The sequence below is a fragment of the Mastacembelus armatus genome, chromosome 13 (genome assembly GCF_900324485.2).
Source record: "Mastacembelus armatus chromosome 13, fMasArm1.2, whole genome shotgun sequence".
NCBI lineage: Eukaryota > Metazoa > Chordata > Actinopteri > Synbranchiformes > Mastacembelidae > Mastacembelus > Mastacembelus armatus.
Genome location: NC_046645.1, coordinates 9,060,578 through 9,087,302, shown reverse-complemented (window position 1 = coordinate 9,087,302; position 26,725 = coordinate 9,060,578). Strand labels below are relative to the sequence as shown.

At 39.5% G+C, this 26,725-nt stretch overlaps 1 protein-coding gene across 1 annotated transcript in view; it reads right to left on the bottom strand.

Annotated features, from left to right (window-relative positions):
• The window catches only part of cbl (Cbl proto-oncogene, E3 ubiquitin protein ligase), a 34,124-nt gene that overhangs the window by 3,705 nt on the left and 3,694 nt on the right, over positions 1–26,725 (bottom strand). Inside the window, exons 2-15 of the mRNA XM_026313257.1 lie at positions 25,744–25,991; positions 11,862–12,008; positions 10,613–10,769; positions 8,446–8,567; positions 6,610–6,747; positions 5,796–5,883; positions 4,839–4,970; positions 4,436–4,654; positions 3,326–3,457; positions 2,745–3,164; positions 2,062–2,150; positions 1,644–1,850; positions 1,441–1,529; positions 769–1,011 (exon numbers count right to left, since the gene is read on the bottom strand). Coding sequence (XP_026169042.1) covers positions 769–1,011; positions 1,441–1,529; positions 1,644–1,850; positions 2,062–2,150; positions 2,745–3,164; positions 3,326–3,457; positions 4,436–4,654; positions 4,839–4,970; positions 5,796–5,883; positions 6,610–6,747; positions 8,446–8,567; positions 10,613–10,769; positions 11,862–12,008; positions 25,744–25,991 — 2,431 coding nt within the window. The remainder of the gene's footprint in view (positions 1–768; positions 1,012–1,440; positions 1,530–1,643; positions 1,851–2,061; positions 2,151–2,744; positions 3,165–3,325; positions 3,458–4,435; positions 4,655–4,838; positions 4,971–5,795; positions 5,884–6,609; positions 6,748–8,445; positions 8,568–10,612; positions 10,770–11,861; positions 12,009–25,743; positions 25,992–26,725) is intronic.

Here is a 26,725-nt window from a genome sequence, read left to right as displayed (position 1 = left end):
CTGGCAGTAAATGTCAGCTCAGTGCAGAGACAAGGTGATTACTCTGAGAAATAACAGGCATGAAGAAACAGCTGGGGAAAAAAAAAAAAAAAAAACCTAAAGCACTGCAGTTCTTGTTTCCATATGGCTTCAATACTAGCACCATCAACAGGCAGATATCTTGTTATTAGTCTTTCACTCAGCTTTTCAGTGCAGCAAAACACTTGGTCACAGAGCTTTCTGTGCTACTGTGAGATGTTGATTCATCCATCATTTTAATTCCTTCTGGCCAGGAAAGACCTGGAACTGTTATAAATTTTTACATCCAAGTCATTTTATTAAATAGACCATTCTCCATTCTTGGCGACTGCTAACCTTTATATGTCCCTACTAATGTAAAAGTTCAATTTTTAAATGTCAAGCATCTTAATAAAAGCTCATGTTTTAGAGGGTATGTTGACCCTCTTGATACCCTAATGGTTTGAGCTATTTAGGAATTTCACTTTCATCTCATTCTTTCTGACAGCTGAAGGCAGAGATTCATTAATTAGTACATGTGCAAGTTGAAGCAAAAAAAAAAAACAAAAAACTATCTACTATCACTACAGTAGTGATACTACAAAAACTGTGAGAACTCATAACATGTCCTGTTAATTACTCCCATAATTAACATGAAGCCCATGTTATTTTTACACTTAAATAGTTACATGATGTTCAAAAATAAGACAGGATGTGTATTCTGTTAAATGACATTATGTCTTCTGGTCCAACAGGGGCAGGTCTACTTACATATAGATGCAGCTCCAGCGTCTGAATCTAAAGAGAGGCGGCTGAAAGCAGCTGTGGAGGATGAGCATGATGAGGATGAAGATGAGGAAGAAGAGCCCCCTATTTCTGAAAGGGTCCGTCGAGCGGGGGGCTGTGGCAGCCGGGGTTTTGGATAGTCATAGCCGTTTTCCTCTTCTTCCTTGTCCTCGGCTGTGTGGTCTCTGGGACCGTTGGTCATTGCCAGAGGGGGCAACTCTGAATAGTCTGGAATGAGATACAAAAAGTGTTGGCACAGCAGAGGAAGCATATGATTACAAGGGGATTCAGCATATGCCTAGTTTCATTTACATACACAAATCTTTTCCTCATAAGCATATTCAGATGAATTCCAACAGTAACCAGAAATATAATTCACATTTGCATCAACACAGAGTAACTGTATGTTTTCCAGATGTTTGGGATCCTGGATGGAAACTAATCTTCCAAAATGCTGAGAGATTGTTTAGAGTCAGTATTGTTCCACATGCTGTTAATTAAAGAAGAGATAACACATATAAATCTTTGCAGGTGGTGGACAGGAAGGTCTACATGAAGGTAGCATAAGAATTAAAAATGGTTTATATCAAAACCCACAATGCTGCTCATCTAAGCTGTCCTAGTCCATCTACACAAAACCATTTAATAATCAAATACCTGAATCTCGGGCTTGTTGTGACCCTGCCTGGATGTTGTACATGGCTTCATACATTTGAGCTCCATCGTCTAGTTCAGTCAGTATCAGCCTATAACAACAAACAACAATAAGAGGAGAACAGTAACAGACACAATATTGTGATACAGAGTAATTTCATCTTGATGTGCTTGCTGGAAGTGGATGCACTGAGTGTTTTGAATACCGTGAGTTGAGTGTGGAAGCTTGGGTTTGTGTCTGGAGTGCTGACAGAGGCTGAGGCTGTGGGGGTCTCAGGACTGGCGGGGTCTCCCCAACAGACGGTGCTGTGATGGGGGGAAGGATGGGTCGAGATGAGGGGACCATGTATTCTGACTCCTCCTCACTGTCACATGGCTCCTCTCCTGTCACTGGCTTCAGGGCTGGAGGCGGTCTGGAAACAAGCAACCCAAACATATTTATGGTAGAACAGTAAAGCTGGATTTGCAAAATCACTGACAGGGAAAAGCTTCTTAAATTAAATATGTATATGCTGCCTGTGTTATGTAAGAATGTTTTCTGGAAGTGGAACTGGATTTGGAAGTGAGCTAAAATGTCAACGGCCTTTTCAGATGTTCTGTCATTACAATGCCAGTGCAACGTACCTGCTTGCCATGGAATAAATGGCGTTGGCTGAGACTGACGGCTTAACTTTGGGGTTGTCGTAATCTTGTCCGGCTACCGTGGCAAAATTCTGGAAAGGAAGCAGGAGCTGAAATCTCAGAACCTTTTAAGTTTAGAATATTTTCTCAATTTATCTAGAATCTAGAAACCAAATACCACTCACGTTGAAGGAATTGTTCTACATTTTGAGAAAGATGCTTATTGGATTTCTTGCTGAGAGTTAGATTAAAATACGTCCCTCATTCTACTTTCATTCTCAGATTAATGCTAAGCTAAGAGCCGCTTCCATAATTATTTTATCTAATTCTACATTTAGTTCCCAAGACTTCTTTAAAATCCCAAAATGCCACTGAGACAGAAGCCAAACTCATGTGAATAATGTAGATTTTACAAAGAGATGTAATGGATGAATGGACCTCTAAATTCATTTCGAAGGTGCATCAAACACTGGTTGTGCAGTGAGTAACAAAGCTACAGACTCACAGCTGCTCTCATTCACAGTTTGTAGAGAATACTGGATTATTAGCGGGTGGTGCCACTTTTATCCTTTCAGCGTCTTATGTGGACAGCACCTATTAAAATGCTATGTGCTTGTAATTGTAGCTGTGAACAGACATCAAACAAAATGGAAGTTCAGTGTGTGATGTTCTGTGGTTACTCTGACCAGCTGGTGATCCAGACTGAGGGAGCTGTTGTTCTTCTGTGAATCTGAGCGGGTGTCGAGAGCAGAGGGCAATGCCAAGGGCAGGGAGTGTCGGTTGGAGAGTTCCCGGACACCTGCTCGTATGTCCCCTCCTAGATTGGACACTTGGGTGGATGAGGAAGATGAGGAGGAGGAGGATGAGGAGGAGGTGGGGGCTTTGGGAACAGGCCGGGCGTTCCAGTCAGCCAGGGGCCGATTGGGAGGTGTAGGAGGGAGCTTATCTCGAGGGGGCTCCCCAGGAGTGCAGGGTAAGGGCCGCCTCTGCATCCGTCCATCACTGGCTGTCCCGGTTGCATGGGGGCGGTCTGGAGGAGGAGGAGGGGGGAGATCCCTCAGTGCTGGAGGAAGAGGAAGAGGCTTGTCTTTGTGATGAGATGCTGCCTGGAGTGTAGGAAGAGAGATTAAGGGAGCTCATTTAGACCACATACAATATTCATGTAAAATTATAATAACACTTTTAAATTAAAAATAACAAACCTTTATTTAAATATCATCTCTTGCACAAAAACAAGATGTTAACCTGGTTATGGATGTTCATTTACCTTGGTGGTGACTCCCGGGCTGGAGGCACCAGAGGAGTTGGAAGATCTGTGTGGTAGCAGGTCTAGCCTGGGCGGCACAGGGGGAAGAGAGGATTGAGGAGCCATTGACATGGGTGATGGGGGGCGCTCCACCTGGATCACATTCACAAAAGCAGAGAGCATGTGATCAAATGCTGCTATATGAGAAATGTTTTTACACAATCAGCTTTTGCTCTGTACATGATATACTGGATGCACATGACGAATGCCACCCAGACTGCTTCTAAGAGGAACTGAGAAGAATATAAAACACAGGTGTTGTCATCGCTCAACGTCTAAGTCAAGTCTAAGTTTATCACCACCAGAGCTGGACGAATACTGCATGTTGTTTGGAGTTAGTGCAAAGTTTTCAAAGTTTTCTTTAAAGACTGAAATTTGGTGACAAAATGTTTCCCATAGTGCAAAACATATTTGTAATATGGATTGTGGCTAAACTGTGTGGGCAAAAAATTAGAAACATCCATAATTATGATGCAGTAAAGTTCAACACTTACAACTACAAAAATTTGTTTTAGCACTTGAAACTAATGCAACAAAATATTTATGATGTACAGTAAAGTCCTTTACAGTACAAGTATATAAAAAAAAAAAATCTGTAGATGAGAAGGAGGCAGGGTAAAGCAATCAAGGGCAAAGCAGTTTCAGGGACCACATCAAAGTGTGTGTGTGATCTCAGGAATTCACCTACTCTATAAGCAGACTAATGCACACCGAGTTCTCAGAGGCACATGAAAGATGCAGGCAAAGAGAATACCCCACATATCAAATAACGAGGGGCACACAAAAAGCTACTGAGCCTTGGTGCTGTGAAAGATGAACATGAAAGACTTGAGATGATATGAGACGTGAACTTGCAAGGCAGGGAGTGTTTCATCTGTACAGAGATGGGTCTCAGAAAAAGAGAGGAGCATAGTAGGAATCCATGAGGTGGACACAGGTCATTAAAATAACTAAGCCAAATGCCTTACTGTATTATAAATAGGAACATACCAGAACAATTATCCTAGTGCCATGACAGAAAACCTAGCTATCATTTGTCTCAGTTAATTCAAGACCTTTCTACAATCTTACCTTTGCACAGGCAAGTTTGCTCATCATGAGGTGGGGGTCTTCAAGTCTGTCATCATCATCATCATCATAGCTGGGTGATGGAGCACCCTCAGCCCCAAATGTGCCTTTGCAGGAGCCCCCGCTGTTGTCCTTGGGGTCAAAAGGATCCACAACGATGGGCTCTGTACCCTTAATCTCACAGCGACAGAAAGGACACCCCGTTCCCTGACCCTCAGACTCCTGTAACACAAGCAGAAAGGCAGATGTAAAGCACAGGGAAATGAGACTCTGTGCCTTTGTATGTCTGTTATGTCTGCAGAGAAGAGTGGTTCAAGTGAGTTCTCCTCTCAACAGGTATGAGTTATGACACTTTACTTCGAGCAACCAACCCACACAAACCCCTTCGATCCACCCACTCTCGTACCTGCCAGGCAGTGAGGCAGGAGGTGCACATGAGATGACCGCAGGGCTCAATCTTCACATCCTTGTCATTCTCAGCACAGATCTTACACAGCTGGAAAGTGGAGCCCATCTCACAGTACAGCTCATATTGCTCCTGAGGTGACAAAAAAAAAAAAAGAAAAGCGGGAACTATAAGCTTTCAGTGCCTAAGCAAAGAGAAACATGATACACTACTAACACCACCTGAGATCACTCTACTCACTTTTAGGGTCTTGAAAAAGTTCAAATGTGGGGGCGTATTTTTACTTTCAGTCCTATGCTTAAGCAATATCTGTTCTGATACACCTTCACAAAACTGAGAAGCTACATATATCTAAGCCTGACAAGATGGAGACTTCAGGAAGCACCAGGCTGGTCATAATTCACTGTTATGCATCTTGATCATTTAACATGTTAATCTATGTGATGAAACACATAGGGCAGATGTGGTTTCCTATAATAGATTACTGATTTCATGCATGAAATGTTTCTACCACTGCACATTTTTGTTTCACTGCCACATTCTCTGTATAAAATGTGCTGGTAAACCTTATTAACTTATTAATCACGGCTGCACTGCCAAAATGATTAATGCTGTTTATTAGAACCATGCTCATTTAAATGGATATGTCAGAAAACATTAAATGCTATTTGTTTCTTTTTTTTTTTTCATTTTTCAGCTGCTTAACCTTCACTAACTTGGCTCCTATAGGGTGCCTTATCATGTCTTCTACTTCTGCTTCCTTTTGGTCATGGACTGTTGCATCTTTTTTTTTTTTTTTTTTTTTGCTAACAGATCTTTCTTGTATTCTACAACCACCAAAAAACCCAGTCTGAAAAAACAAACAAACAAAAAAAACAACAAAAAAAAAAAAAAACACACACACAAATGTTTAAGACAAAGACTGAGGTGTCAGTCTGAGAAGCACACTGCTCTGACCTGTGTAACTTTGATATGGTCTTGTGGTGAAGGCTCACACAGCCCTGTCAGGTCTGGATTTTGGGTCCGCCCGTCAGGAAATAAATAGCTGAATAAGCAGAGACCCATACAATTACAAGGTATGCATAGTTTTATTAAAACATCCATGGTTATTCTGACTGGCATTTTCATATAAAAGTTATCATCATCATTAGTTGCATGACTATATTGCATGAAAACATCATAGGCTGAGGTAAGGAAAGCATTGGTTCTATCCATTAATTCAGTCTGGCCATGTGTTTTAATAACAGCTTATGCATGTATTTGCTAAATGTTTTGTAGATGCAGACAGTTAACTGCATAGGCTTTTCCAGTTTAAAACAGGATTTGATTACAGGTTGGGACAGGCCAATCATAGCTTTCATTAAACAAAAGGACCAATGCTGGCATAAAAACATGAGTTTCAAGCCAGTCAGCAAAACCAACCTCCGCATTAGAAACTAACAGCTCAGTTCTGGTTATGACAACACTGGAATAGTAAAAACAAGCAATATGATATGACTGGACTGGTTTAATATATGGCATATTCAATTGTCGGATGCTAAACAGATCTGTACAGCATGCAAAGATGTATGATTTGTGGGAGTAGAAGAAGAAAGAAATTATAGATGAAAAAGAGAATCTCTGCAGATGGCAGGACATTTGACTTAGAGCTCATTTATTAAAACTGCATCAAAAGACCAAACCAGTCATTGAAGCACAGAATGGCAGATCGGAAGTCCAGATAAAAACCTCAAAATGATACGTGTGCCAAGCAAAATGCCAGTGGACTTACAATCCTTCCCTAAAGCCATCAATGAGGGCCTGGAAGAGGGGTTTATTGTGGGGAATGGTCTGGAGTATGTTTCCATCTGCCGTCACGTAACCGATGGCCCACTGGCCCAGCCGTGTACAGCTCAGTCGGAAGATGTAGCTATAAGGGAAGGAGTCATGAGTAATAAGTATTAATAACATTATGAAGTTTGTCAAAGAGTCAGACTTTGCTACTCGGAGACTGCAAATTGCTTCTGCTTACTCTGCAAGCAAAGAACCACTTTCTTCCAGCATGCAAATATGTTTTAGTGCATAAAGTAGGTCTAAATGCAAATATGTATGGAGAGAAATAGCCACTTGGCAACGCATCATGAATCCAGATTGAATCTAATGTACATGATCACCAAAAAAGGTCTGAACACACTCCACATGAAATGTTAAAAAGATAATGTATCTCATTTAAACATTAAAAAAAAAAGCATTCTACATACCTGCTATACACAGAACATAAAAACACAATAATGGCATAAAACATATCACTTACGGCATCAGAAGATAAATGTAGAATAATTATCCAGTATCAAGCAAGTGTTTGGATAACACTGTTTAAGTATGAACATACTGGAGGTAACCTGGTTGCTCTCTACAATGCCGCCTCAGAGCACTTGTCCAGTCAGGTAAAATGGATTGGAAAATGTTGAAGCACAGCTTCCTGTGCCCATGAAACGAGGCAATGTGTGGAACACAAAGGTAACTAAAAAAGGCCACATGAGTCTGGCAAGACACAGGATATTCGCAGTATCTAACATTTCCTGCCAGCTTGTTCCTGTGTAGAAATTGACAAAGTTTCATCAGGAAATTACTGAATTAAAATTGAGCTCTAGAGGGTATTGACTACCCATACAAAGATGTTCATCATTATTAGTAACCTAGCAGCATGCAGACACATGCTGCAAACCACTGCTTACGTGACCGAAGTATGACAGATAAAAGTTTGAGCATCACATTCATCATAGAGATCAGCAATCGACAGAACAGGATTGAATTTGCCAATATTGCACGACTGCTGAGAAAGACGTCTCAGTGATAGGCTCAATGTTTAGTTTAGAAGTTGGATGACTGCTGCAGCCCTATTACAAAGATTAAGGCTGACAATAAGCTGTCATTTAAAGTGTGAAAAGGCTACACTCACATCGACCAGTAACTGCTAGGATGGTGGTGCACAAGGCCTAAACAGTGACATCAGCTTTCAGCATACAATCAGGCTATTGATGCTAGGTACCAGTGCCACGCTGCCCTGGGCCTTTCACACACGAGCCAACACATATGCTCGCACACACAAACACACACTTGTACTCCCATCTTTATGAGGACACTCATTTACAAAATGCATTCTCTAGTCCCCTACTCCAACCTTAACCATGATAACTAAATGCCTAACCTCAACCTACACACTAACCTAGACCCAACCCTGACCCTGAAACCAAGTGTAAACTCTTAAACAGTAGTATAGCAAGTGAGGACTGAATAAAATGTCCACACTCTGATTGGATTATGTTTAAAATGGTCCTCACAAAGACAGAATTACAAGAACACACACACTATAGCAGAAATGGTATCTGAAACTGAACCATAGCAGCACTAAGAGACAAAAAAGTCATGTGAACTACAATAAACCTGTAACCATGTTGTTATAATAAGATAGGATGCAACTTGTTAAGTTCCAATAAGGGAAATAAAGGTGTGTTGCTCACATGAACGTTACCAAATGAGAGAACACCTTGTGTTTAGACAGCCAGTTGACTTAGGTTGCATTACAGGGCGTGTTCCTGTGTACATGCATGTGTTTTTGTCTCACCTGCCGGGCTTGTGAATGAACTTCTGCAGACGGGCTTTGACCTCATCATAGGTGAGGAAGGCCATGTACCCGGGGTGAGTTACTGCCAAGCTGTTCCAGTTCCGCAGCAGGGATGACCAAGGCTACACACACGCACACAAGAGAGAGACAGAGATACAGATAGGTAGAGAGAGACAGAGTGAGTTACTTATCTGATGTGTGAGTGAACAAACAACAAAAATCCCATCAACAAAAACCACATGAGCAGAGTAATGCTGAAATATGGCACTGAAACAACTGTTTAGTGAACATCAGGGCAATTTACAATGGCCATTTCAGGCTGGGTCAAGTGATGTAAAAAGGTCCTTTAAGCAGAATTTGCAACACTTATAACAGCATGCAGCTCATCTGTTACCATCTGGAGCCTCACAATGATGAGGATTAAATGGACACCAGCAGACTGCCTCCCATACTTTATATAGAAACAGGCAGAAATCAACTTAACAGTTAATAGTTTTTTTTAAAATTTTCTTTCTTTCCTTCTTCACGATTGCTTTACCTAAATCAAGCCAAGACAACCTAACAGTGAAGGGTGAAGACTTTAGGAGTCAAATTATAACTTTTAACACTAACACTAATTTGTGTTAGTCCGCAGCGGGCTAAGTGCGGCAGTGAGTAGGAGGTTCCGCAGTTGATCTCGCCAGTGTCTGGTGTGTTAAAGGAAGTAGAATCAACACATAAAACAGTGAAAATGAGCTGCAGAAGTAGCAACCACAGTTAAATTAGGATCTTATGATCGTTACTTATACTTTCTTGCACAGAGGAAGTGAACCGTCTGCTTGGCTGGATTCAATGCTAGATGTATGGTCTCTCTCCTTCACCCTTCAATGCAATGTGATCACAGTCCAGCTGGTTTACTGAACAAAAGTGCACTGAGTAAGGTGATATCCAGGAAGGGTACATTTATTTTTTGGTGCAAAAAAAATAAAATAAAATACCATACCACCCCAGCCTACTGCATGACAAGGACAGAGCTTAAAATGGCCACAGACTCACTTCCTCTTCTGAGTTTGTGGACATTAAGAGGAGGATCTTTTTCTGCATGAGGGATTGTAAGAGGAAACGTCTATAATCTGTTTAGTCTTCCTTATGCCTGTCAGAGCTCTGCACACAAGTAGCCAGGGATAATGTCAGCGAGGGAATACACAACATCAGCTACTGCATACCAGCTATGATGCAAGAGGTTTCAGATTGTGTTAATTAGAATATAGAGAGTTTTACATATGAGATGGTATAAAAATATAAAATGGTTTTCACTTGGTACCGTGTAAAATGTAGATACAAGCTGCTTGCACTATATAATGTAGATAAGCTCTGAAAATGATGCCTGGTAAACCTGTTTTCTACTCTCACCTTCCTCTATCTTTTCTATTTTTTTATTTATCAACCTTCCTTTTTCCTGCTGCTTCATTTATGCTGATAAGGACAAGGACCTACTCAAGTGTGGTGCAGCACCTGCACCACCATAAACGCGAACTATAATTCTACAGAAACCAGTGACCTGATTCCTGAAGTCCTGTGTATATGATTGCAAAATATAGATGGGTGGCTGCTTATAGCTCTCACCACAACTCCCAGCGCATGTGCAGTGTGTCAATACTTCAAAGCTGAGTCAGAGTTTGGCAAAGAAAAACAACTCAACATACCAACACTCAATAAACCTAAAGTGATAGCTTAGTTAAAGTCCCATCTACAGATCTGTTCCACAAGTTTTCATCGCAGCTATTTATTACTTATCTACTAATAAGAAAATACTGTACAACCTTAGGAGGTGCACACAGAAGAATCTCAGAGTGATACCAGCTGGAATAAAAAAAAAAAAAACAGGCTTTTCTGGCCTTTATTAAAAAATAACATGAAGAGGACAAAATAATTGCCAAACATTTCTATTTGCACTTAAAAAAAAAAAAAGACATTGCATATGAGTTTCAGTTCATTATGTGCTGCTCAAATGAAACTTGTTTCTGACAGTACACCAGTGCTAACGGACAATGGTGAATTAGCCTCTGTCTGTGCCTCCCTCTGTTGCACACTGCTCTTTCTTTGCGAATTAACTCACAAAGGAAATGATAACACAAGGAGAAAGTTGCAGTGTGTGTGTGTGTCTGTTTGTGTTTGTGTTCACTACCTGGAAGAGTCTAGTGAAGATGTCAAACTCAAACACAGAGATGTAGTCGTTGCAGGTGAGGTCTATGGTGGACTTCAGGGCCATGGCCTCCAGTCCGGAGCTGATAGGATGAAATTCATGAAGAGACTGACGGAACACCTTCCAAGGCACGATCGTCCTGTAACAAAGAAAAATAAAACTGATGAGGATACCCCTCTGCAAAAACTGACATCAAACATCAAAACATAATAGATGAGTGCTGAATGTGGACTACCTGCATGATGCCTTGTGGCAGTCTGCAGGTTCATAGAGGTGTGGTGACTGTGTTGATTTTAACTGTGGGTTACTTGGTCTGTTTTGTGCTTCCTCCATAAATCATGAGTAGTATGGTCATAGGTACCTTTATCTAACACACCGCCAAAATATCCAAATACAGTTATGAACTGCATTTCCCATGAAATGAAGTTAAATGATCCATTTGTGATAAAAAGGAAATGATATTTTGTGAGCTGTTCTAGTACTCCAAAAAAGAGCTTTGCTGGTCACAAATGCTAATGTGATCTTTTAAAGAAAAAAAATCCGCAGATAAACAAAGAACAATTTCAATGCACTAAAATTTATCAAATACAGAACTCAGAACTTTGTCAGATCGTACCTCTATTGTTATTCAGTTCCTTCTAAAGATGTAAAATAAACAAAAGACACTTATTTGATAAATGTGGGAATTACTACATGATGTAGCATTGAGGAAACTCAGCTATCAAAACGTGGCTTCGCTGGTCTACACACACTGAACTCCAAGTTCCACCAGTGTATGAGTGCATGAGTGTTTGTGTGAATTGACAAATAGTGTAAAAGCACTTTGGGTATACTTGAGTGTTGAAATGCGCTACACAAGTAAAAGACCATTGACATTTTTTTTTTGTATGACAACATTCGCTTACGATCTAACTTTCCTTGTACACATGGGGATTGATTGAAGCTGGAGTCCCACATTTACATGTCAAAGAACCAAAAAAGAATTTATTCTACAGACATCTTTCTTCAATAACAATGTCTCAGAAGTTATTCATTTTCTTACTTCTGTGAAAAAAAATACCAAAGAAAAATACTCTCAGAGTGCTCTATTGCTCTCAGATGTCACTTATCCTCTTTTAGTAACTCACCAAGCCAGTGAGATATTTACTTCTTACTGAAAGCCAGGAAACCACTTTGGAACTGCTGGAGAAATATAATATTCCTTGTGTACAGTAATACATGATGGACTCACTTGTCCCCAAAGGCTCGCCTCCAGAACTCAGCAGCATCTGCCTTGGTGATGCGGAAGTTGTCACCCTGAAACAGACCATTGGGAAAGATGGCCTTCAGCTCAGCCAGCATGTGGCTGAAGATTAACGACAGCTTGGTGAGGTTCCGCCTGTGCAAGTCAAGAGAGAGTGGTGGTATTTAGACTTTGTCATTTCACTGTTGTTAATATGTACGTTTTTTGCTTACTACATTTTACTTGGTACCCCAAAAAAACTAAAACAAAAAAAACTTTATATATATATATATATATATATATATATATAAATTAAAAAAAAAAAACTGAGTTTAGCTTGGAAATTAAGGAGAAAGTGACAACATGAGTTCTGCTAAGATTGGTCAGTTTACACCTTGATTAGGAATAAGAAAACCTTTTCTCTTGTAAAAAAAAAATTCAATATTCAAATGTGCAACAAACGCGCAACTTTCTCACACTACTACAAACTGTAACCATTTTAGCATTCTTGTGGGCTTGGCCATCTGTAGCAATGCAAAAAATACACTGATGCGACACGGCTGAACTTCCTAATATTGCTTGGACATAAATGTGTATCATTTCTCATATGTATTTACATTTCCCTTTTACATTTTTTTCAGAGGTGAGTAAGAGCAGTTCACTGCCAAATAAACACACCCACATTTTACCCTAGTATCAAAAGTGGATGATGAAGCTGAATATGTAGGAGGAACACATCAGCAAATGAAAACGATGTAGAACTCTCACAGATCTCTCCAGGTGCATGCTTTCTGACTACATGCATCTTCTGTTATTTGTTTCTTAGTTTCTTTTTGTTTTGTTTTATAGGAAATTAGTCCTGACCCAACGGTCACCAAACTGTTACAACTGATGACATTGTTCCCTGAGACAGATCCACTGATAGCTTTGGCAAAATGCTCAAAGCTGTGTCTGTGCATAGAAATGTGTGTTCATACTGTTACCAGAACAGCAACCGAAAGCCTAACCGTTACCGCTCACTAGCTTTTACTTCAGAAAATCATGAGAAATGACATGAGAAAATTGTTGCTGCTTCTACAATTCTGATACAGCCATAGGCCCAGGAAGACAACACTGCAGTGTCCACAGACACACATATATGATAACAGAGTGATCGAGATGTAAAAGGCAGGAACATCTTAGTATACAGGCCTTTTTTCTAGTTGCAAAAGATTGGTCAACAAGCACAAAAGAGAGGAAATTACAGCAGAAAATAAAGATGTCAGAATAACGAAGATGAGGAGAAGAGTGTAATTCAGGAAGACAAACATGAGAGAGGAAGGCAGGAAAAAAAAATACAAGAGACTAGGAAATTAGAGAAGGAAGCCACACAATGTCACAAGAGCCCTGGAACCCATCACAGCTTTAGAAGTAATATGCTGAGAAAGCCATGATTTAAAAGGCAGCACAGAGGGAGATTGTGCTTGGCTGTCAGGCAGGGTGAATTGAGATGCACGAGAGAGACAGCAATGAAAGCATTACTGCACTGCAGCTGCCCCACACTACACTACGCACCCTATGAGTTGGGGGGAAGAGGGCTGGATAGACTGAATGAGGAGGGACAGTGACTGAAGATGGATGAATAAGACTAGTGTACATTGAGACCCGGCCATAAGGGACTTGTACGTGTTAGGATGATAGTTTACCTCAGAGGGAGCAGAAAATGCAAAGTTTGTTAGCTGTGATCTAATGTTATATTTATACACTCTCAGCGTCAAATGAACCTCAAACAATGACTACTCATGTAGCTAGAAATCTAATCTTTTGAACTGCTCTGCCCACTTAAAATCTACAGCAAAGACTTGAAGCCAGATGCGGTGGCGTATGTCTTTGAAGTCGGGGCTAACCTCATCAGTGATGCAGTGTGGAAAATGAGGCCTTCAACTAATCTCAGCAGTTCCCTGAGGAGCTCATGCAGCCGTGAACCCTTTCCAGTGTCATCTCAGAAAAAGCAGCCATTTGTGACACTACTTTTCGGTGTGTTTTCTCCAGCAGCGATCGACTCAGCAGGAGGTCCTCCTCCGTTTCTTCTGCTTCCTGGCCCTACTGACCCACTGAGCCTTAAAGCCGCAGTCTTCATCCATTCTCCTGTCAACCTCTCTACTCCCATGCTTTTATCCAAATTACAACAGGCCCCCTCCTGCTCTACTTTCATGTAGAATGTAATCACATGAAGACAGCTATCCTCTCTCGCACATTTATATGTGGAATTAATCTCTCCTCACGCAAAGCTTTGATTTTGACATCTAGGGTTACTTTACAATCTTATGAATCCACTTTTCCCTCCCCTCATCTCTGAACTTGAAACATTCATGCAGACTACTTAAGACTTCAAGCTTATAAATCCCTCACTTCAAATCCACCATTTAATTTCATGTCTAATTCATCAGCAAATGCTAATCATATGTTTGAAGATTCACACTTGGCGCCACAATTACTATGGGCAACCTGAGGAGGTTTATGCTTTGCTGGATTTTACATATATCATGTCACTCTCTTTTTAATAGACAACCTTCAGTATTCTGTTGCTCTGCAGGAGGCCACATATAACCAGCTCCACCCAGTTCAGCTAATGCCACTGTGATATAAACTCGGGTTCAGACCAAAGGCAAAAGAAAATCTTTTAAAAGAGGCAAACAGGCAGGCATCCTTTCTAGAGGCAGGATAAACTAGGGTAAAACAAAGGTTAGGTATAAAATCTTTGCGAGATGGAACCAGTGTCTTAATAACTGTTCTGCTCAAAATTCCAACAAGAGGGTTTTGGAAAGCAAAACAAAGCCACAATTAGGTCTGCACGAACAAAAGTCTAACATGATTTCTTCACATTGCTGATACTGTCCAATTAACACCCAAAATTTTCCAGTTTGAAACAAATAAAAACAGAATGGGAGTAAACCATCACCAGAAACAAGTGGATGTCCTTAAAAAAAAAATCTATATAATTAAAGTATCAAGATAGTCTGATTAAATTTATGTGATGTTATTTATGACTCATGAACTAACCGATTGTTACTACAACAATCACTTGGCACACTAGGGGGCAGAAAAACAACAAGCTAACATATGACGCAGATTTTGTTTTGCTAAAGTTTTAGCTAAGATTTGACCATGTTGACCATATTTAAGACACAGCAAAATGGGCACCCATGAGTTCAATAGTCATTACATAAAACAATGACCTGAAATAGTCAAAAACATCACAGAGCAGCAGAAATGTTTCCATCACTACAAACTATTCCCACATTTGATTGTCTGAAAACTTTTGATTAATGCAGTTTTAAAGCCCCTAAAAACTGAGTTTCAAGTTGTACTTCTTTATAGCAATAAATATCTGAGGCTGATTTCTACTATTAAAGTAAGAAATAAAAACAAATAAACAGTGTGTATTATTTAGTAAGAGTTGAAAAAAACATGCAAAAGCAAAGTTACTGGACTTCTTCAGAATCATGTGCTGTGGTTTGGTGAAAAATGACCTGACAGATAACATCAGCAAACAAACCCATGACTGTCATCACATTTTGACTTGAATGTTGATGAACACCAGTGCACAGAACTGTGCAATAGTAGCCTTTTTGAAATGAGTTCTGTCCAATTAAAATCAGATAAAAAGAAGGAATAATTCAAAAAAATGCCACTGTTACTGCCACTGTTAAGAAATAACCAAAACTGCTCTCACCTTGACAGGAAATAATATTGCACTGACGTTGGACCTCATTGCTCATTCTCAAAATTGAAATAGGAAAAAATAAATAAAAACCACAGCGATGAACCTGCTTGACGTACAGGAAGAGCTTTTTAGCAAAAATAAAAATAGTCGTGCTACCATAACTGCAAAAGCAAAAACAGGGGATATGTCATATAAAGTGACATAAGCGATTGCTTAGTGCAAAAATCCCCCAAACATGACTGTGTTTGCTCCTTCTGTTATGATGACATTTTTCAGGTGACATATCCAAACTGTTAAATACGACTCAACTGTATGTATAGGCTTCTCCACAAAACAAACCCCACAGACTTGGTGTGTGCTGTAATGGTAAACATATTGTACATGTGACAGAGAAAGAGGGAGTGAATGAGAAAGCAAACACTGGCCTGACTGGCATCAAGCTCACAGGGTGGCACAGCTGTCTCCTGCACAAGATTTGCTGAGTGAAAGAGACCTTGTGTGTCTTTTTCTCTGTACAGATGCAGCATAACCAATGGCAGCCTGAATAACGTTATGACACACCCAGTAATATACAGGTTTAAATCAAATCTCATATGTAGCAGAACCAGCTGATCTGTTTCACCGTCTCTTCGTCTCACTCTAGCCTTCCTTGTCCCTTTCCATCCTACAAAGGCAGCTCTGTACCGTGTGTGTGTGTACGTACTGGGCAGCAGCCAATGCTCCAACAGTCTACCCCTACAAATGCTACTGCTATTTAAGCTGCTGTGCCAATACTGGCAATGCAGAGTCAGTGGGCTATAGATGTGGTTTGCTGACCTCCTCTATATGTGTAAAAAGTTTTTTTTTTTTCTTTTGGTTTCTCGCTGTTAGTCTACAAGAACAACAGCAAAAAGACCAACCTTTATCTGAACACTAAGTTTTTGTCCACCATCCCCCTCATGCTATAGATTGACCTCTGACCTTGCAGCTGGCTGCTCCCTTCCTGTTTCCTGCTGGCTGTGATAAAGTAGCGCAGCTAGCCAGCCAGCACCGCACTGCGCTAATACACCGCAGCACAGTCGGCAAGGGTCAGCCTTACAGAATGAGAGTATGTCTGGGTTGGCAGAGTCAAAAGTAGCTGTAATATCATCATGCAGCTGTATTATCTTTTCTGCTTGAGGCTAAAAGGAAAATGCAGGTCAGACACAACCCTAGCCCTGCAACAAAGCTACCAGATGATGTTTGTAACAATTTATATGACGAATTAAGCCAGATCAGGAATCGTTTGAGGAACCATGAACTCTGGCCATCTCACATATTTACACCACACCCAGCCCTATCTTTGGCATGTCACTATATGTATTCGTTTCATCGGTTTTGTCAATAGATTGATTTTTAAAATTGCAAAGGAAGAGTAAGAAAGTTATTACAGTACGAATGCAGTAGGCCGACAGATGCATGTGTTTACTACACATAAGAGTCACTGTATATTGTGCTGATCCATTCATACACAAAGCACTTACAGCATTTCTGCCTTTACAGGAGGTGGTCACAGTTGCTCAAGGCACACTACAGCCCAGTTATTTCAATTGGATAGAAGTATGGCATATAAAGGATGAACATATCAAGATAAATTGCTGGTACTTCACCACAAAGTAAATTCACTTCTGAAGCACTCGCTCACTTTATAAATGATTCGAAAATGGTGGTTAACCCTGACGTACTGTCGTTATTTCTATGCTGAGAGAAAAAATACTGTAAGAACTAATTGGTGATGTTATTCCTGACACCCAGTATTCATCACATTATTAATTTTAAAGAATTAATGCTCAAGAACCTTTGGCATTTACACTGCATTTCAAACGTAAAAATTTCCTTGTTTTCTGACGATATTAACTCTAAAAATAAGTGACTGACAGCCAGAGTTAGTACTGCTTGGTACACTAAGTTTAATGATGTTAATGTGGTAACTGTTTAGGCAAATAGCCCACACACAAATAAAAATAAAAGAAGTTAGTGTACTGGGAAAGTGGATTATTCATTTCAGATTCTGGATTACCATTGTGGTGTAACCATTACTTCATAAATTTAACTCTGCTGAACTGGCTTCATTCCAGAGCACCACCAGGAAACAGCCATGACAGCAGACAACAGACATGCACACACACAAACACACTTGGACTTCTATCTTTGTGAAGACACACATTGACATAATGCATTCCCTAGACTCTTACCCTAACCCTACTCTAAACCCTAATGCTAACCTAATCTTAAAACCAAGTGTGAACCCTCAAGAGTCCAAAAAAGTGAGGACTGGACAGCATGTCCTTACTTTGTCAAAATGTCCTCAAATTGATAGAATTGTGCTTGAAATGGTCCTCACAAAGATAAAAGTATACATACATACATGTACACACCGCACTTAGGCAATGATTTAAACACACTTAACTGCTTTCTTACCCATGAATTTAACAAATCCCAAAGTATAAAAACAGCTGTGCAACTGTGCAAAACCCAGACCGAGTTCTTCAAATGTACATTTTCATTTTTATCTCATATTCCAAAAAAGGTTAGTTTGATGTCAATCCACAATATTGTTAAAACAGACATTTCTTAGAGCATATCTGTGCTCATTTCTTGTTATACCAGGCTAATCACCATAATCAAATAGTATAATGACGACATGAGTCGGTTAACTGAAGTCGCACACTAATATTTCATTGGACCACATTTTGCCATCATTATAGCAAACATTTAGTGTGGCATCGTTTCAGTAAGTTTATACAGTTTATGCACCATATTTATTTCCGTCCAGATTTGATAATTTCTTGCCAAGATCTTGTATTGATGATGGGAGAGTCGGACCACTGCATAAGTCTCCAGGACAGCTCAAAGACTGTCAGTGGGGTTAAGGTCTGGATTCTGTGGTGACAAATGCATACATGTGTGAAAATGATGTCTCATGCTCCCTGAACCGCAAATCCTGGCACTGAAATATGCCTGGTGCCATCAGGGAAGAAAAAAAATCCACTGATGGGAAAACCTGGTCATTCAGTATATTCAGGTAGTCAGCTGACTTCACTGTTTGGACACATAACGTTGCTGAAATGAGACCTGCCCCCACAAGTTTGTTCAGTATGCACTAGCCATGATATGTGCATCACTTCTTTCACCTGTCATCTTACCCTGAAGCACACATTACTCTGTAAGAGGGTAAACCAGACTTCATGACCTTTATTCATTGCTCCCGAGTCCAATCTTTGTCTCCTAGAAAACTGAAACCTTTTATTGTTATTAGCCTTACTGACAAGTGATTTTCTTAAGACTACACAGCTGTTTATTCTCAATCCCTTGAGCTATGTTCACACTGTGCGTGTCTGACTTTCTCTATTAAACATAGCTGTAAGTTCTACTGTTGATTTTTTTTACTTTGTGATTTTACCTAATCAACAATTTTCCCACCAAATTTCTTTCTTGAAGATGGCAGTTAATTGCTATCCTTCCAGATTTTAATAATGTGTTGGACTGTTCTACAATTACAGGTAGATGTAATTGAACCTGAAAACACATACAGCCTCTGAAATGTGAACTGTGTCCATTCACAGAAAACATAGCAATTCTTAAAAGCTTCCTTTACTTTTTTTTTTTACCCAAAATCCATCAAAACCAACTAGCCACAACACATACAGTTTGATTCACATTTAAGATCGACTGTAGCAGCGGCATGAAAGCAGCAGTGTGACTGCCAGTAACACGAGGGGGCATACAACAGTATTTCGTCAAAAGAATAAAACAACATATCTGAAAGTCAGTTAAAACAGATGAATATGCATGAGATTAATACTTCATTCAAATCAACCTCAGCCACACCTGGAGATTTTAGAGTGATATCTTGTACAGTTTAATACATTTCAGGATTACAGGGTTTGGTTCAACACAAACACCTTCAACAATTTTTTAAAAAAAAGTTAAACAAGACAAACTTGTCTAAGCAGCTACTGATACTCTCATTTTTCTCCTGTAGTTAATTTGGTCTGTAATGCACTACTATGTTTCACCACGGTTTCATCCAATACTATAAACATCACCTTTCCTATAGTATTATAGCTGCACACAGCCAAAGTCAAGCGCAGTGCTCTCAGACTTAACCCTTTGCTTCAACAATGGATGTCAGGTACATTACAAAAAGTCATTGTAGGACAACCAAAAGAGGAATGGGTGCAAATGGCATTTGGAAATGCCAGAAGTATTGTACCGTACAATGACTTGGTTTTTTTTTTCTGTCCACAAAGACAGAACTTCAATCACTGTCAACACATAAGAGCTTAACTGTAAACACCTGCAGAATTAATTTCACAAAGTGATCTTTTTTAATGCAGGTTTGATAGCATTGGCAAGATGTCACCGAAGCAACAAAAAAGGAAATTTAAAACTGGGAACTGTGTTAAATATGCAAATGTACAGACAGCCATGTGTCTGCAACAGAGGCATGTAACAATGTAGAGGCATTAGACAACAGTTCCAAGCACCTGTTCCAACCCACCCTAAAAGGAAGGTCTCATGCAAAGTGTGCATGTTTCACCACCATTATGCTTCCAATAAACATACAAAAAAAGTTTTGGCCTTTTCTAAACCGGGAATAAAAATGAGTGTAATATAAGAAAAACTATGAAAAATACATGTGGATGGTAACCCTTTTGGAATGTTTGATCATTTGTGCTGAAAGTGAAATAAACAGTGGCAAAACAACACTAAAATCTTTGTCTGTTTTATTGGTTTTTGCACATTTTAACAGGAGTGTGGTAACTTAAGTAAGTATGGGGAAGCAAGGGGAAATGAATCCAAAAATCACCTTTGAGTCAAAGGCCACTGATGGCACCTGCAACTGAAGCCTGAACATTAGTTCAGCTACAAGGAAGGCTGAATGAGTAGGAAGTTGTTCCTGCCGACCATTGTAATAATTTCACTGAAGCATGTGTGGAATGCATTTTTCTATTGTGCAAAGCATTGGAGCAAATTGCTGTCAGTAAATGACATGGGTGATGGAAGCAAGTAAAGGAGGAGGGGTGGCAGTGGAGTACATGGTTGGAAAGGGTGAGAAGATTAAACTGTTAACCAACTGCAATTAATGATTATTATCATTATTGGTTATTCAGGAGACTGATCATTTAATTGTTTAGTTGTATTTTAAAATCTATCACAATTCACCAGAGTTCTAGGTGTGCTCATTACACCAATGGCTAGAAACAGAAACAGTAGCACAATATAAATTCTCTCAGGTTTTATATCATATCATCGTAACCACAATATTAAATGTTAAAGACATCTAAAAACAGTTATAGATTGGGATTTTTATCAGATGACCTTTTTGTTAAGTAGTTATGAGCCAGTGTTTCAGGGCATTAGAACAAAGCCAGCAGTCATAAGGCGCTTTCTGACCAAAGAGTTCTAGGGACTACCCCAGTGAGTAATGAACCAGAGAACTACAGACCTTAAGGGATTTATTTCTGTTTGCATTTACAGAAGCACTGAAGTAATGTCAGACAGCTGATGGTTGGTATAGCGATGTCACTTCTGCATGACATTCAACAACACTAGCAAAAATTTTCAAATCGCTCTTTGATCAGTCAAGATCTCAATATTCTCTGTAGTCTGCCAAAAGCTGTTGTTTGCACTAATAAAATTAATTTTTAAAAATGACAGTTGCTGCTGGTTTCTATTGTACTGAGAAGTACCTACACTGAAGCAGGAGCTAAAAAAGAGCCCAAAAGGTGTTGTAAGAACAGTCAGTTATTTCCTGTAGTGTAGACACAAACAAGACAGATATGCACCCATACCACAAATACTATTTACAACATATTATTAGTCTTTGCAGTCCAGACTGGCCCAAGGTGCAGCTGCATCACCCTGCAGCCTATAAGCCCACCACTTCCTGTGACCAGCTGGACCTATCGATGGTGGTCAGGATGCAATGGCAACTTAGCTCAGGAAGATGATCAGACTCTCACAGGGAGGTCAAAGCACTATCCGGTTGGACCCATGGAGAAGGGGGGTTAAAGGGCTCTTTTGTGGCTACACTGATTAACCCTTATACTGTGTCACTCAGCCCAGGGACTCAAGAAAATGTAACATTTAACATACTGGTTTCCTCTCTCAAAAATAAGGAAGTGTTTCCTAAATTTTAGAACTGTTGAACAAAGCTCCTTTTTCTTTGTATGTAGTGAATGATTACATTTCTTAGAACACAGTTTTAAGACATATAACCCAGTGTACAGTGATTGGTGAAACACTGAGCCAATGCAGCGCCAGCAACCAGCAATTAAAAACAACAAAAAAAACTGTTAGATACTAGCTGCTGTTAGCCATGTAAGAAAATATTTTATATAATCTGACAACTCCAGTCTAGACTTTATTTAGCCTCTATATGATGAAGGAAATTTGCAGAGATTTTAATAGGTTTAAGCCAAATAAAAGCTTTTCCATTGCTATACCAGCTGTTGGCCTATTTATGTATATTTCAGCATTCCTCCTGGAGGTGTAAATGTGGACAGAAAAAAAGCCCTTAGGGTACGTAGTTCACCAGGGATCTCCACTAGAACTGTCTGGCTTGAAAATGCTTTAAAACACAGACTACAGACAAAGCAGCAGTGTTGAAAAGGAAGGAGAAAAAAAGAAGCTCCAAATTCTCAGCATAGAACACTTTAGCAAACCTTTTCCTGAAGAGACCACAGTCACAAGTCTGTAACAACTAGTCTCTTCCGTTGATGCAGAAGTGACATACTGTGTTGCAATGAACCGCTATACAAATCCAGCGATCTAAAATAGTTCTGACTAGGGATGCAGCAAACTGTTAAATACCAGAAAAAAAAAAAAAAAAGAATAACACCTATCATGAATTTCCAGAGTAAGATAAGGTTCAGTTTCAGTTCTGGCCTAACAAAAAATAAATAAAAATCAACCACTGACTGGGATTATAACATAATTTTTCTAGTAATACTCTTTTCAGAATAGTCAAAAGAAAAACCTTTTTTCAACTCTGTGAGAAGTTTTTAAAAAAATTACAACCAACTCATTTTGTGTGGGTCAAATCTGATGCAAGAAAATGTCTTGCTTGTGCTGTGTGAAGCCAGAAGAGGAAGTAAGTGAAGCAAACGAGGAAGTGCTGACTGGGCTGTGTTGATTCTGACTGAATATGGGTTGTCAGTGTTAATAATTAAGTTTCACTCACAGAAAACTCACTTTCATCTTCACTGTATTCTCCTGGAACCCTTTATTTTTCTCTCCTCTGTCAGTATATAAGAACACTGGAAAACTCTTCACACCTCCTACCCACACTACCCAACTGACAATAAAGTGAAAATCAAACTTATTAGACATTAAACTGGTGCTCAACAGAAACAACTCAGGCTTACAATGCCCTACTTCAATGCCACTTCATCTCTAAACTTAAACAGTTCCAACACAGCAAGAAGGGGGCTAAATAAATAGAGAAACTAAATCTCTGGAGAAGACATGGTGAAGACGTCTGTACAGCATCGTAACATAGCATATCCACCCACACTGCATTCAGGGCTCGCATAAAACACTCAGATCCTTCACTCTGACTTGAAAGTAGCTATTAAGACAGTATAGTTCCAGCCGTTGACATTTAAGTATCAAGTAATGATGCTGATTGAAGTCACAGTGCTGGAAACCATAAGTGTTAGTGTTCTCACTTTAATTAAGGCTCAACAGTGTGTTATTTTTTTTTCCTGCATCCAGACAGTGAGATCATCTCCAAATATCTTCTTACAGTTTGATTTTCTAGACCAAACCATGTGCTGAGCTCAGCTACAGCCTAATCACATACTATGCTCTCTTGGGACTCAACATCATTGGTTGATTCTATAACATTCTTAAGTGGGCTTATCCATTGGTTAGTGTCACTGCCACTGCCTTCTCCACACAGACAATAGCAGTCTTTGTGTGTAATGCCTGGTTACTGTATGTGTGTATTTCCTCTGCTTTAAACAGAAACTTCTTTCTCCAGAACCTCTTGGTGCAATGAAGCAATGATTAAAATAAATTTTGTAAGGATATAATTAGAATCACCAACAACTTTATAAGTTGGTGGTAAATACAGGGGTGCTCAAGTTACAAGCTTCCTCTCCTGTTCTGTTGCCTTATTGGGGGTTTTCTGTCTGCTAGATTACTGGCAGCTGAGAAAAAACAATCATTGAGGAACCGCGCAACAAGATGAGGATGTGCCGCTTAATACTGGTTAGATAAAACTATTAGCTAATCTGCGCAAAACAAGAAACTGAAGGTTACAATAGGTTACTGGGCAAAGAAACCGCACTTGAACCAAGTATTTTTGATTCAAGCCTGTAAAGAAGTCTGCATTTCAGAAATACAGTAGTTTTAGTTGCTATTTTAAAAATAATTCAATTTCATTGCAATATTTACTGAAAACTAAGAAAAGTATTTTATGTAGTAAGTCCCTACTGCATGACTGTCAATATGATCAAAAGTTCCCTTCTTCGACAGCAGTCGATTCACTTGTTCTCCAATTTCATGCAGGTAAAATAACACAATCATCCTTTTCTATTTATGAAAGAATATGGGTGTTTTTTGTGTTAAGACAGATCTCTAGGTTATGACATAAGCCTTTAAGAAGACACCACTGATCCACAGACTGTCAAAATGAATTGTAGAGGAGATTCACTGTGCAACAAAACTGAAGCTCTAGAGCTTTCCAGACTAACCCAGGGTTTCACTGCTGTCTCCTTTAATTATTGACTCTCAAAGATCGTCTCCCAGGCCACTTTTGCTTGGGTTTGTTCTTATTTTATTTTAACTCTCTGACCAGTTGATTTGTGATGTCTACCTGTTTCAAGTACAAATGTAAGGTATCCACTAAATATTATACATCAGGATTATTTTGAAAGTTTTTTTATTGAAGAGCAGATGAGAGAAAATAGTTCCATGATGGTTTGATCAGCCTATATCAATCAGCATTCTGATGCAGTAAACTGACAATACAGAAAAGCACAGCAAAGAACCCCCCCCCCAAAAAACAAAGCTGACTACATTGCTTTTGATCATATTTGTTAGGGATGCTGCTGAAAAGTCAACTTAAAACAGCAAATGTCAACAACTCCTACAAATAGCCAGATATACAAATCTACCTTGGCAACACAAAATGGTTTTTAAAAAATCTACAAGTCATCCTGTATACTCCTAGCACGGGAAGCAACCTAGCCAGAGGCAGCTCTGGAGAAAGTCCTTACTGGGAATATTTGATACTAGCTTGTATCAAATATGATGTCATACAAGATGAAACACTCCCTAAAGGAAACTTAATGAAGGTCATAACACTATTTCATTATATACTATATATGGTGTCTGTTATAACTATGTCTGACAGCCTTTGCCAAAGCACATTCAGTGAACCAGAAGGCATTTTTAATAATACAGAGGTAAGAACAATTCCATCCAGGAACTAGTCTCCACCTTTGAGAACATAAACAGTAATACAATGATAATGTAAGAAGCTGTACTATATCCTCAATCCTTCTGTGGTATCTTTGGTCTTCAAGATGATGCTCTTTCTCATTTGGTCTGTGTGTGTTTTGTTTTTTAAAAGACAATTAGTAACTATGTGATTAATTTGTCTACTACATGCACCTGCATAAAAGCAGGACAGAGGATTATTGTTTAATACAAACTGTACACTTGTGTCTTCAGGAGGATAGAGAAAACAAGACTGAATATAAAAGGGAAAGGAAGACAGAAAATGAGAACGTGCGACTTCAATAAAAGAACAATTACACTTACAGTAAAACAGCTTCATGAAGAGAAAAAGTTTAAGTAGATGATAACAGATAAGAAGGCACAAAAACAAAGTGAGTGGCAGGCAGGCAGCTGTAGATTAGGCACCATTCTGACCACAGATGTTCACATGCTCAAACCACAACACCTCTCTCCTTTTGTTTTGCTACATCTTGAGCTACAACAGCCCTGGGGTTTGGGTATGGATGGAAATGTTCACACTCTACCTGTGCAATTATAATTGTTCATTATGAACAGCTGTATTGTGAAGATTCACAACTCAGTCATTCATTTCAGACTCATTCAGCAAAGTGGACCGAGAGAAGAGAAACTAAATGCAGTCATTTTCACATCATTAACCCTTAAATAAGTCATATTTTTATCCCCTTTACTCACCTGGGTTGTGAGTTCTCCTCGTACATGCGTTCCTTGCCCTCCTTGAACAAGCTGATGGTCTGCTTGGTCTTTTTGGTTAGGTTCTCCATGAAGACCCGGAAGTACTCGTTGTCTCCCAGAGTTTCCATTTTACCCTCATAGCGAGACAAGATGGTGCGCAGGTGCTGGTAAGTGTCTGGCAGCAGATCCAGGATATATGGGGGGCTGTTCTTCAGAGCCAATTTGGGGTTTTGGCACAGACGCACCACCTGCAGAAAGAGAGGATGTGAGGGGGAAGACAAGATACAGTTAGAGATGAGAGGTAGATGCTAGAGGGAAAGTAAATGAGAGAAAAGCAAGGCAGCAGAGATGTTAGAAAGCGTGGTAAGAGAATGGTTACAGGAGAGTGACTGAGAACGAAAACTGAGAACCATATCAACTGTCACTATGCATTTATCTTTTGTACATCAGTCAGACAAAGTTTTGCACGCTACAGCTCTTTTCTGTATTAAAGCACTTTTCTGTAGTGCAGAATACTGCAATGAGACAAGCAGAATGGAAAATGCTAACAAACCTGAGGACTAAACGAAAGACCCTTAAAAGCCCTGTCATGCACAGCTTTCACAGTTTGGGCTACACATCATATAATGGAATACACTGAGTATTAATACCTTGTGGCATCATGGCTTATTTCACACTGTCACACTTCTTCCTACACAAAAACGATGACGGTGGAACAGAACAAAGGCATGCCTACAGTACATTCAACAATGTACAGCTCATTTGCACTGTGAAACAAATTATTTCAATTTCTTATTCATTCACTATACAGATGTCTTTTTGTGAACATTCACAGGGATGATGGTATCTCATTATGTGACTTTACAGTCAATAACGATAGGGTACCCCAGTCTGATTGTTTGCTTCTTCAGCATGTTTAGAGAAGCTGTTAAGTTTGCACTTCCTCATTTTAAATCTGCACATTCTATACCACTTCTTCCTT